The following is a 13,236-nucleotide window of genomic DNA, read 5'->3' as shown; positions in this document are numbered from 1 at the left end:
CCAAATAAAAGCAAGTATAAAGGTGGTATGATGAACAGGCAACAGGAGTAACAGCGCCTTCTTTCAGCCTCTCTCATAAGAACAGTCATCCATCTAGTTCAGCATCCTGTTTCACACAGCAGCCACCCAAATGCCCTGGAAGCCTAACGAACAGGGCACCAAAGCCAAGGCCTTCCCCAGATGTTAATATCATCCCCCAATGATATTCAGGGGCTTACTGCCTCGGTCTGTGGCGGTTACCTTAACTCGTCATGGCCAGTACCCACTGATGGATGTATCTTCCATGTATCTATCAAATCCCTTTTTAAGGCCATCTATGCTTATGAACAGCACTATAGTCCACTGGTAATGAACTGCTCAATTTAATCACTCACTGAGGAAAGCATTTCCTTTTGTCCATCCTGAATCTATTGCCCATCACACTTCACTGGGTGCCCCCAGAACTCCAGTATGTTGGAAGAAGGACACAAAGCTCTCTTACCCACTTTCCAACCCATGCATGTCCCCATCCAGTGCCTTTTTTCTAAACTCAAAAGCCCCAGACTCACCAACTCAAATTATGGCTCCCTCATAAACCAGAGAATGAAACCACAGTTTGAGGTGGGTTGCCAAACCAAAGTTTCATGGGAATCTGAATTATACTAATGATGGTTTGCTTCAGTGCATATGTAAAGCAAAATCACAGTTAATTTGCCAAAGGGAGATAGAAACCAATCTAGAGCCAGAAAATGCATATTCTAAGGATACACTGGAAGAAGGCACTGTAAGTTAACTTGCAACAGCAAAAACTTAAATATATGATTGGTGCTACTTAATTCCAAATCCAATTCAAATTAAATTGGTTCTGAATATACAGGTGCTCATCTGGGCTCTAGATTCCATTTACTGATGTTCCATGAAGACTAAATCTGACTAAACAATTTTTGCTACCAACAACCTTATTAGCATCCTCAACAATATTTCAACCAACTACACTGTAATGTTACCCAGAGGCCATTAAACAGGCATGGAGAGATGCCCATCATGTAGAAATAGAAATATGTCATACTGAAGTCTCACTTCACAGGTGGAAATTGTTCTGTCCACGGAAATACTCTGGTGGGCTCAAGCCATTGTTTCATAAAATTAACAACAATGAATGGATGCTGTTGCTGATATATTATTAGGCAAGCTTGGCTCTTTCACAGTTGTAATCTACACCTTGGATCCTGTGGAAATTTACAAAGGGTGATAGGATGTCTGCCTGTGGAATGAGACTTTCTTACCTCCCCCTTCCTACTGCAGCACAAAATGCCCCCTGAAACGCTGCTCCTGGGGGATAGGGAAATCTCCCCTCAGGGATAGCATGAGGGGGAGATGGATGGCTAGCGTAGGAGGGGACAACCTGATGAAAACAGAAGGGACTGTGGGGACTGTATCAGGGATATCGTAGTGTCTGATTTGACATGGAACTAACAAATAAATTAATTGATGAGGTGCCCCAGGGACCTCCATGGAGGAGAGTGAAATTTCTGCTGAAGTGGATGAATAGATAAGATCCACCACATACAATGCATAGTTCTTCAGGTGATAAAGTGGCATATTAATAGTTGTCAGTGCCTTTCCTCCCCTTAAATTTGTAATAAATAATAATAATAATAATTTATTTGATTTTTAGGCCGCTCTATCCCGATAAGTCGGGCTCAGAGTGGCTTACAACACGTTACACATTTAAAACTCAATACAATATATAATTTAAACTAAAACAAGAGTTTAAAATGACAGCACCCGTTACTCATGGCGATAACATTAGTCTGCACACACAAAATAATTATTTATACAAACTATGGAAGGGGGGAAGGAAGAGAAGGGAGGCCAGCAGAAGAGAAACCATTGGTGTCCTCAACCATCTGCCCGGTGGAACAACTCCGTTTTGCAGTCCCTGGGGAACTGAGTTAAGTACATATTGTACTGTTTTTAAATTCTTACAAATGTTATTCTAAAATAATAATTCCTACACAGACCTTGGACTATAACATTTAAACCACAATAGATCTGATTTTTTGTCCTAATAAAATCTTTCAGTTCAAGTATTAGTTGCTATCATGATATAAAAATTAACATAGTGTACCTTTGATATTTGTTTACTAAATACAAGTCAAAATAAATACACTAAATCAGACCACACTCTATTTAAGGGATTGGATAAATTTCCAGAAAAGTTTTCAGAAAAGTTTCCAGTTATAATTTCCCTTCTGCTATTACGCTCTTTGAAGCAAAAATAGTTACCCAGCTTCTTTATGGTGTTTCCTTGTGGGCCACCTTAGTAGGCAAGCATCTTGATGCTATTCTGCATAGGTCTCTAAGAAAGTTAATGGGTGCTCCTTACTGCATGACAGGGATTGCTATTAGAGCAGAGTTGGGGATTCATTCCCTGGAGGCAAAAGTTAAAAATGCTCTTTGCTCTTCCTTAGGGTAGCCTTCTAAGTTTCTTATCCAAGGGCTCATATCTGAATCCCTGGTTTGGGTATGGCGATCAGAATTCTAATTTCCCCAGAAAACTCCAAACACTGCATCTAACTATGTCTTGATCTCTTAAATGTTTTATTGTGTTCCTTGGAAACTGCATCTCACATTTTGCTAATGAGATCAATTTCTTCATTTTTGACTCATAAATGAAGTTGGCATTTGTGCAGAGCTATAAGCAGCCAAAAGACAGCTAAAATGACTGGTTAACTGGCATGCTGGACTGCATCCTGGGTATGGGCGCCACCTGCTCATGTTGCTGTCAAGTGAAAGATTCCTATGTTGAGGAGCTGACTAGAATGTGCTGCCTACTCCTCCGCCACCAGCTATCATATGAGAGCAGACAGCAGAAGCTAAAGGAACAAGCGGTGCATCCTGGTCATAAGTGCTGCTTCCTCATGCTGCTGTCAAGTGAATGGCACCCATAGTTAGGAGCAGGCCAGGATGTGCAGCCTGCTCCACCACCATCTGAGAGTAGGAGCAGCACAGAGCAGGCAGTGGTGGAGCGGCTCCAGCCAGTTCCTGGTGATGGTTGCCCCTTGGCACCGTGGCTTGTAAAAACTTGGTTAACCATCATTTTGAGTTAACCAGCAACCCTGTTCTCCAATAATGCTGGTTAGTAAAGCTTTTACTGATCATTTAAAACTTGCAAAATGGCATTATATCAGCTTCCAATGGAAAAGTGATTTGCTTATAATTACACCATGGACCAGAGCAAATGAGAATGAACTCAGTCAATAAGGAATAACTCAGGACAAGAGACAGCTTTGGTGCCATGTTCAACTTCACCTTCCCATCCAGTGAGGCAACAGGAGGGAATAAGCTGCTAGCACATTTCTCCTGTATCTGCGCAGGGCTAGAAATGCACCCTTTAAAAATGTAGCTGGACATTCAGAAAGGGGCCCAGGTGCATTTTCTCAGGCTCCCATGGGATGGATGGGAAATTGTTACAGATAGGGGAGATGTAAGCAAGGCCCGTTCCTGACTTCCAAACCACATTTTGCAGGAAGCCAGCATTACACCACAGAAAGTATGTTCATTAACAACAGGACAATATCTTGTTTAACTGCAAAATATTTATCATTTAGATATGTTTTAATGCAGCCCTTAACAAATCCCAAGGGCCAGGTCACAACTGTGACTGCAAGTTTGTCCCTGGAGCTCAAAGCTGCAGACCAGAGAGCTCACTGCTGGTATCCAGGATGGAGTATGGAGGGTTGCCACCTGCCAATGAGGGCACAGCCAGGGAGCTGTCCTAGGGCCCATGGGGCAAGATCAGCTGGGATGGGTGCAGAGGTAGAGCCCAGGTTGCTCCTGCATGCTCGTTTGTTGCCCCAATGCTCAACAGTGTTGAGAGATAGAAGGAGGGAGTGTGACTCCAACTTGGGCTTGTGACACACATGGTTTGTGGTGGAGAGAAAGAAGGGTGATTGGGCTGCTGTTGGTGGGGATGGAGGAGGGAGGGAGGTTGCACTGCAAAAGTATAGCCTTGGCCTGTCCTATTTTTCTGCTCCATAAGACCAGCTGGTCACCGTTTGTCTCTTTCAGCTTTCTCCCTCCTCTGCAACAAGACTTGTAGCAGCAGCATCTCTTCCACCTTTTTTTCTCCAAGAAACCATGAGCCAATTCGCTTAGGAACGGAGCCCAATGTTGCACAACCTGCATGCAGCAGAGATCAGATTTGCTAGACAGCTTCAAAAGGAGCAGTAACATTCATCAACCTTCTCCTCCCACTCCTGGGCTTCACAGCAAGTCAAGCAATTGGGTTGGTCATTCTGTTGAAGGACAGTGAGATGCAAAAGCTGTAGATAACATAGGGTAACAGATTTAGGCAAAACCAATGAAAAATGAGGCATCCCTCATACAACTCTGTGCAAAGACCAGCTTTTCCTTTGTGTGGCTGCTTCAATGAATGGTTGGTTTGGTTTCTTTCCCTTCAAAGACCCATGAAAACTTCTGTTCAGTTATCTGGAAAACAAAATGTGTGTGCAAGGAGGGCTGAGGAAGCCAACTTTAGTCTGGGGGTCCTCTTTTGTAGCTCTAAGGTAGGTAGAAATGCCATTGTTAAATTGGTAAGTTCTGGGAAGCACAGCCAAGCATACAAGCATCTTGTTCTGCTTGGATGCACATGCTTCCTGTATGTTTTCTTGGCTAGGTAGAAGGGGAGAGTGGAGAAATTACTTTGGAATTGGCTGTCTGATGGGAAACGTCTGATTCATCAGCAAAACTAATTCATGATAAATAACATACTATGTACAAAATAAGGTTTACACTTGAAGGACAGTTTTGCAGGTACTGCTGTTCTTTCTTCTGTGCACAGCATTTGTACTTGTGATGCTCTTTTAAGGAGTGATTACATAAAAATATGAAGGACCATCCTTACCCTGCCCTTGTTAACAACCTTGGAAGGGATGTGGCTCAGTGGTAGAGCCTCTGCTTTGCATGCAGAAGGCCCCAGGTTCAATCCCTGGCATCTCCAGTTAACAAGGACCAGGCAGTAAGTAATGTGAAACCCCTCTGCCGGAGACCCTGGAGATCACAATAGACTTTACTGAGCTTGATAGCACCGATGGTCTGATTCAATATAAGGCAACATCATGTGTGTTCATCCTTTCTCTCACTGACAGACTGAGTGTTAATAAGAAAAAAATTAGGCAGCCACTTCAGTCCATAGCAAAATCCAAAACCAAGAACCATGTAATACGTAGCTTTTATTAAGATTAACCAAAACAGCACAAGTGTGCAAGCTTTTGAGCTATCCATTGTTCTTCATTAGGCTGGATGTTAAAAAAAGAATGTGGGGATGAGAGGAAATTTAGCCAGAAAGGGATACTTTATTTGGACCATGGCCTGAGAGATCTTGTCCCCCCTTTTTTTATTTTTTAACTCTTGATAAAGAGTTATGTAGAACTCAAAAGCTTGGATGCTGGGTTGTTTGGTTTGTTTTTTTACATGGCTTTTGGTTTTGTGTGTTATCAGTTGTGTGTTATGCAGTTCTCTCTGCATTAATCTTGTTCTGCAATTACTAAGCTGTCTGTGGAGAGTGTGATTTAGTACTACATTCTTCAGGATATCAGATACAAGCCACTGTGTCCATTCTGTCTACTTTCTTGGAAAGCTGAATACCCTCCTGTGTCCTCTTTTTTCTTCTGCTAGAATCCAAATGACACCTGGGCACAACCTTATCGGCTAGTGTTGGAAACAGAATGCTCAACCTTTGGCCTGATCCAGCAAGGCTGTATATCACAAGAGTATATCTAAAGTGTTGCAGCTGGAAAGAGTCAGATGCGTGACAATAGGAGCGACAACTGAAAAAGCAGCAGTCCTTCTAGAATAGATTTAAGAGATGATAAGATAGGAATAAACTAAATGATGTTGGCTGTATTCAGATGTCAAACAAACAAACCCTGGTTTGTTCATGATTGTGACAGGTATGTACTCTGCATGTTAACAAGCTCATGCACACCCTCCATCCTCTTCTTATAAATGAAGCACAACGGATGGCTTCTTAGTTACTTGCAGTTTATTTCATTACCACAAACAGAAATCCTAAACTTAATTTTTTTAGAATGCCAATTTGAGGGGAGGAAACGTTACCATTTTACCTAAGAGCCTAACTGCAGATGTCATAACAAACAGGAGTTTGAATGAAGGCTTCTGGAACTAGGAAGCAGTCAGTTGTACATCACGCAGGAGGGGATGATGGAAGCTGTGCACAAGCACCGAAGACAAACCAGGTTCATGCCTGCCCCAAAGCAACTGTTTGTCATAAAAGACCAATGCCATCACTGCTTCCATTAATGGAAGTTGGACCAATGCAATCTTGCTCCACCCAAGGCTATTTAAAGTTTCCCCATGTGACATGTTGTTGTTGGCTTATGTGTTTAACAGCCATGTGCCTAGGCCACGAGCCTGAATTCATACAAGGCCTACAATTTCCAGTAATAGTCATCTAAAGTCTTTAACAGAAGAAGAAGAGGAACCTTTTTCCATGTGGTAAAAGGTTTTAAATATTATGCTAGTGAGATGCTGAGAATTATTTTTCAGTGACTTCCCTGTGAAATGGATAAAGTGGCCTTAAGAATGTCTGCATTTTTGACGGGTAGGAACCAAGGTGGATAAAAATAAATGATTTTTTAAAATAAAAAATTGGATTTTTAAAATTTAAATTGGATTTTTTAAATAAAATGCTTTCTGAGGAAAAAATATATATCTAATGTTAGTTTCCTATTTAAGATACATTATAGTCCAAAGGTAATTCATCAAGAAATAAGGATTACTTTTTAATTATGTAGCACGGTTGTATATTCATGCAATGTTTAATTTTTTTGTAAATGAATTTCATTAATCCATTCATAGCATATGGTTTCACAAAAAGGTTTCTGTAAGATTATTTTGGGCAATTTTTCTATCTAGAAAATATTATCATAGATGCTTGCTTTGGTAGTTCTCAAAACTATGAATTTGCGTCTGCAGAGATAATATGCCTTTTCTTCAAAAATGTTATAAAATGATACAAAATGTTATAAAATAAACATACAGAGTTGAGAGTAAGACCTTAATCCCATTGTTCTTTTGCAAATCATGTACACAGAATTAACCCCTTACCCCTTAACTACTAAATTTCAAGAAGTTCAATTAACAGAAGATTGTGTGGAATAGTACATATCTATACAAGGAGCTCAGTGTGAGGGAGAGGGAAGCAGTAAAAATGAAAGTGAAACCTTTTGAACAGAATACTTCGCAAGTCTTGGCATCTTTGTGTGTATAGCCTGAGGCTTATCGTAGTATTCTCTCCCTAGAGGAGAAAACCTATAATGGCAGCAGGCCATAAAACAGTGTAGAAAACCATGATTTAAATCTAGTCTTACTGACTAGTGATTTAAATCAAATCCACCCTGGTAGGAACATGGGCCGGGAACAAAAGATCCTGCCAATCTTTTCCACGCTCAGCAGAGGGAGAACGGTAGAGCCTACAAACAATGTAGGGAAGAGGACAGGCTAGAGAAGGGGCGATACCAAAGGGGAAGGGTGGTCCAGCTTTACTCTGGCACCAAGGGGCCACAAAACGTGTAGCTGGCCCTGGTTAATATGGCAATAAAATGCTGTATTTGTTAAGGATGAGTCCGGCACCTACATTTTTGGGTTGGCCCCTAGATCCAAAGAAAATTTGTCAAGGCCTGCTTAAAAGTATGTATGTTTACAATAAAACAAATATTACCTTAATATATAACTGTTCAAGGTTTATGACATGAAACATACATTATTCCCAAAACACAATAACTTCCTCAAAAGTACTTTTATACAAGCAATTTTTGTACTACAAAAAAATAATAATAATCTCTGACTCCACAGAGGTTATGTTCATACATTCATTCCCTTGACACACAATTGATAATGACTTTATCTTCAGTACAAACTACTATGCAGTCAAAACCATGATCATTTTCATGGTAGCCAAGTCTTAAGGACACACCTCAACATTTTCCCATGTACAATGTGCAACAATAGCAAAGTCCCATGAGTAACATCCACATATAATGCCAGGAGGAACAATAAGCCATGAAAGGAATATGTTTTCAGCTTAGAAAGGCTGCAACAGGAGAGAACACCACCCACTGCTCAAAGGTTTTTCCTCTATATTTCTTTCCCTCTATATTTCTTTCCTCTATAATCACTGAGTGGTTAATGCTAACAGGGATGTCCCTACATAATTTGGGGTTTCTTTAACACAATGGTAACAGGTTGCTGCCTTTTAGTACAAACCAAGAATGTAATTGAATAGTTGTAAACAAAAAGTTAATTCAGCAACTCATATCCCTTTCCAACCCCACCCCAACAAATGCACTTAAATCAGACATCAGCCAAATTCTTTTGGGAGGGGGACTCTTATACACATACAAAACAGGATACTCACCATTCAGGCCCAAAATTAAGCGTCTGAGTTTCTGCTGCCATTTTTTTAAGTAAACCTGAAAAAGAGACACAAGATAACGCACCAGAAATCTCATTTCAACACATGAAAAATTAAAGCTGGACACCAAGTACAGAAACACTCAAACAACTGATGCTCAAAAAGAAAAAAGGAGGAAGAAGCGCCTGTTGTCAATTTTCCCTCCTTCCCCAAAGGAAAGCTTGTGGAGCTGCATTCTCTCATCACCACCACTTTGAAAAATGCCCATAATATTCTAGGTCCCTGCACATAGGCTCACAATCTGAAATACATGAAAATGAACGAGAGGTATCTAAAAGGGATAGGGGAACACAATGGATTGGGATCAGACCACAGGTTAAGGAAGGACTATCGGATCCTCCCCACAGCTTGGCTTCTGTAGCAACTTCTTGAAAACCAGCATGCACTGAATGCAGTTTTCACACTCAGATCATCTCTTGCTGGCTCAAATTCACTCTCTCCAGGTCAAACAATGGAAGTAATAGGCAATTGTGTGAGGTTTTAATCGCAGCAAAACTAACAACTTTCCTCTACATCAGTGGTTCCCAACCTTTTTTTGACCAGGGACCACTAGGACTTTTTTGTTCGGTGCAGGGACCCCAAGGTTCAAAATAAAAATTCGGAGAATTTGAAAATAAACTTTAATAATAACTGTTAGTTAAACATTAAACTTATAAAATATATATATTCAAATATTATTCTAATAGATAACCTTTAATTGAAAATATTAATTTATTATGGGTTTATAACTTTGTTTCGCGGACCTTAATTTAGTTCTCGCAGACCCCTGGGGGTCCATGGACCCCTGGTTGGGAACCAGTTCTCTACATAAACTCAACTGTGAACACTGTTACAGTTTCATTCCCTGTCAGTTTTCATGAACATTCTGTGACATCATACCTGCTCCATCAACAGTATTTGGGAGATTTACAACAAAACAATATCTCAAATAATATTCACAAAACATATTCAAAAGAAAACAGAAAACTAGTTAAGTTAAAGATCAGCAGAGAATGTGTTTACAGTAATATAGAAGCAGCAGGAAAATTACTGTAGCCTTCTATCAACCACAAAGGCCACAATACCTCACATGATCAGGCAATTCTGAAGAAAAGGTTAGAAGAAGAGTTGGTTTTTATATGCTGACTTTCTCTAACACTTAATGAAGAATCAAACCATCTTACAATCACCTTCCCTTCCCCACAACAGACACCCTGTGAGGTAGGTCGGGCTGAGAGAGCTCTAAAAGAGCTGTGGCTAGCCCAAGGTCACCCAGCTGGCTTCATGTGGAGGAGTGGGGAAATCAACCCCGTTCGCTCCAAACCACTGCTCTTAACCACTACACCACGCTTGCTCCCAAAAAACAATCTTCAGTCTTCCTACATCCAAAGGATGTAGACTGTGTATTATAAACTACTGATTACTAATTTATTCTAAACTAATTATTTAGACATAAAATGCTACTATCTAATTTAAACCCTACCATTTGCCAAAATATAATGTGAACCTATTAGTTAGCTGACTCTCACCTCTCTAGATGAACCTTCTTCAGTCAAGGTTTAAATTTTAGTATAATATTGAAGTGCTCCTTGCATTGTCTATGTCACCCTCCCGGATATTATATTATATGGTACCGCACTCATAACAAATGCACAGAAATAATAAACTTCTATATTGCAAATATTCAAACCAAGCAAATTTTCTTACAAATCATCACATTAATATTATTAATACATCCAACAGCAAAGTGGCTGTCCCTCACAAATCACAAAAGCAGCAAAACTGGGCAACCCAAAATCAACATAGGTGTTATTTGCAAGCTTTAGGGACTGACTCCATTTGCATACAAAAAATTATTATTCTGTACATTTATCCAAAGCAAAAAAACAACACATGGCCTGATAAGATCTGAATATGGGCCAGGAGCACAGAAAACAGCTGAAAGCCAAAAAGAAACTAGTCTCCTCAAATCCCTAAGAGTATGAAATCCTTTAAAGGAAGGTCTTGGAAGTGGGAACCTTAAGGAATGCCTACCCAACCAAACCAGTCATCTAAAGAGGAACTACGTTGGGTGCTCCCACCATCTGAGGCTAGACAGGTGGCATACCAAGAAAGGGCCTTCTTGGTCATGGTACCAAAACTTTGGAACTCTCACCCCAGGGAGATTAATTTGTACCACTGTCTTCCGCCAGCAGGGGAAGACTTTGTTTTGTTTGGCGTTTCCTAACTCTTATTATCCCTCCTCCCTGTTTCTGTATCTTTGTGTGTTATATTTGTTTTAAATGTTGTGTGTGTGTGTGTGTGTGTGTGTATAGAGAGAGATATAGATATATAGACATTTTTAATACATTCTGACACTGGAAATTTCTAATATTGGAATGTTTTAATGTTCACTGCCTCAGGAACCCTAAATTGGGTAGAAAGGCGGCATAGAAATGTTTTACATAAATTAACTGTTCACCCTTCTTCTGCAATTCCTCATGGACTCAAACCTGTACCCGGTATTAAAACCCAAACTACTAGAAAGGTACACTAAAATATTTTAAATAAAAAATAAAGCAGTACAATGGCAGGCAGAGATCTGTGATGCCTAACTTGGGGGTTAGGCATTTGCCAACAGCAAAAAGCACATACACTTGCACATGAAGATCTAAGGAAGGTTAACATGTGTATCTATGCATGACAGCAAGAGATAGAACCCCCACCTCCTCTCAAAATGCCCCCCCAAACCCCAATGGGAAGAGAAGGCCTGTGCACACATATCATCCATGCCGCCAGGGAATATTACTGGAAGACAGCAGTCCTCAAACAGTCAGAGCTGGGGATCTGCACAGTTCAAAGGACTGGAATAACCCACTACAGAGGACACACGCCCTCTGGCGCACCTCCTCAGAGACAAATTCCACCTCCCCACACACAGAGACCCTATCAACAGCAATGGGGGAGGCCCATCCACTGCTTACAGGAGTAACAGAGGGTCTACTTCACAGGATGTATTTCCTCTGAAATTTCTCCCACTCAGTGGATATATTATCAAACTCAACTTGATTATCTGCAATTAACATATACAGGTTGAGTATCTCTTATCCGGTCATCCAATATACAGACTGATCCAAAAAAAACGGACGTTTTGAGCCGGCATGCAGGCATTACTCACAGGCCCTCAGCAGCGCCACTGATGGTTCAATGTACACAAAATTATTTTAAAATATTGTTTAAAATTACATTATATAAAACATGAATGAATTTCATGTTTAGACTTGGGTCCCATCCCCAAGATATCTCATTATATATATGCAAAAATTTCAAAATATTTCAAAATACAAACCACTTCTGGTCCCAAGCAGTCCAGATAAGGGATGCTCAACCTGTACTGCAATTACAATATACAGCTTCAACAACTTTTTCCGCTACACTTGGATTAATTATTTCAACATCCTGATTAACGCCTTGATGAGCATGAAGAAAAATACACTGTGCTACACCTAGGTAGACCACATTCTTCTAAGAAGAACTACACAGCATATAGGGTTGGATTCTCCCCCAACTCCTACCCTCACTGCAGCCACTCATCCCACAGGACTATGAGTTCACACGCATCCCCTCCCCACCATACTTGGCAAAGCCTTCTGAAGATCAAAAGGGATGCTAGGGGAAGGCCCTATCCAGTTCTGCCAGTACAAAGCTGGTAGAATCTAACCCATACTTTTCTAAAACTACCTGGAAATATTGTACCCACAAAACAAATGTGTTGATCAAGAAGAGCAACAAGCTACAAAGGCAGCCCACTGCATAAAGAAGTCACCTTTATACTATAGTCTGGTCATGAAAGCATATATCTAGAAATATGTCATTGCACCTCAACACCAAAAAGGTGATTGACTAAGTGATAATGGTTAAATTTAAGGTTGCTATTATGCATAAATCCTGTAATACTTATGCGAAAGCCACAGGTGAGGTTGTACCTTACCTGTGACTGGTGATATTTTTTTAAAAATTACTCTTGAAAAGCTTTTTCTCAAAAGAATAACTTGCTTGAGTTCATCATTACATTATAGGATGATCATTAGAAATAGTTGCTGGAAGCTTAAAAATTAATAAGAATGGGTTTAATAAGGTAAAGGTCCCCTGTGCAAGCACCAGGTCATTCCTGACCCATGGGGTGACATCAAATCCCGATGTTTACTAGGCAGACTTTGTTAATGGGATGGTTTGCCAGTGACTTCCCCAGTCATCTTTCCTTTACCCCCAGCAAGCTGGGTACTCATTTTACTGACCTCGGAAGGATGGAAGGCTGAGTCAACATTGAGACGACTACCTGAAACCAACTTCCGTTGGGATCGAACTCAGGTTGGGATCCAACTCAGAATGGTTTTAGTAATACTTATATTCTTGACAAGAACAAAAACCTAATTTTATAATACATTTCCAGTACAACTCTAAAAAAACAGTTCAAACTTCCCAACACAGTTACTAAACAACCCGTATATTTAGACACTAACCGAAGGCAAATAACTTTCTGTCATTTCACAGTGGGCTTTGGACACCTGTAAACAAAGAGAGGAAGTTGTTTTGCGATGGGCTGTGGGTGCAGTCAGAATCAGCAAGACTCTTCCTGTTTCTGATAACCTCCAAAGTACAGCTGAAGTGAGGGAACTCCCCACCCTAAGTCCTCTGAGAAGTTAATTCACTCACCTCATGCCATACTTTGGCAGTCCTCAGAACATGTAGTAGAGATTCTTGCTGTTTGTGAGCAAGTCTCTTAGTCTGGCATGAAC

At 40.5% G+C, this 13,236-nt stretch overlaps 1 protein-coding gene and 1 non-coding gene across 2 annotated transcripts in view; one reads left to right on the top strand and one right to left on the bottom strand.

Annotated features, from left to right (window-relative positions):
- The window catches only part of GIGYF2 (GRB10 interacting GYF protein 2), a 91,795-nt gene that overhangs the window by 68,741 nt on the left and 9,818 nt on the right, over window positions 1-13,236 (bottom strand). Inside the window, exon 2 of the mRNA XM_056849274.1 lies at window positions 8,423-8,477. Within this exon, the coding sequence (XP_056705252.1) occupies window positions 8,423-8,463 (41 nt within the window). The 5' untranslated portion in view covers window positions 8,464-8,477. The remainder of the gene's footprint in view (window positions 1-8,422; window positions 8,478-13,236) is intronic.
- Window positions 4,913-4,984, top strand: TRNAA-UGC (transfer RNA alanine (anticodon UGC)). The gene has a single exon. It is a non-coding gene; the product is annotated as a tRNA-Ala (tRNA).

The sequence above is a fragment of the Euleptes europaea genome, chromosome 5, assembly GCF_029931775.1.
Source record: "Euleptes europaea isolate rEulEur1 chromosome 5, rEulEur1.hap1, whole genome shotgun sequence".
NCBI lineage: Eukaryota > Metazoa > Chordata > Lepidosauria > Squamata > Sphaerodactylidae > Euleptes > Euleptes europaea.
Note: the sequence above shows the minus strand (reverse complement) of the source record. Positions and strands in the feature narration are given on the sequence as shown.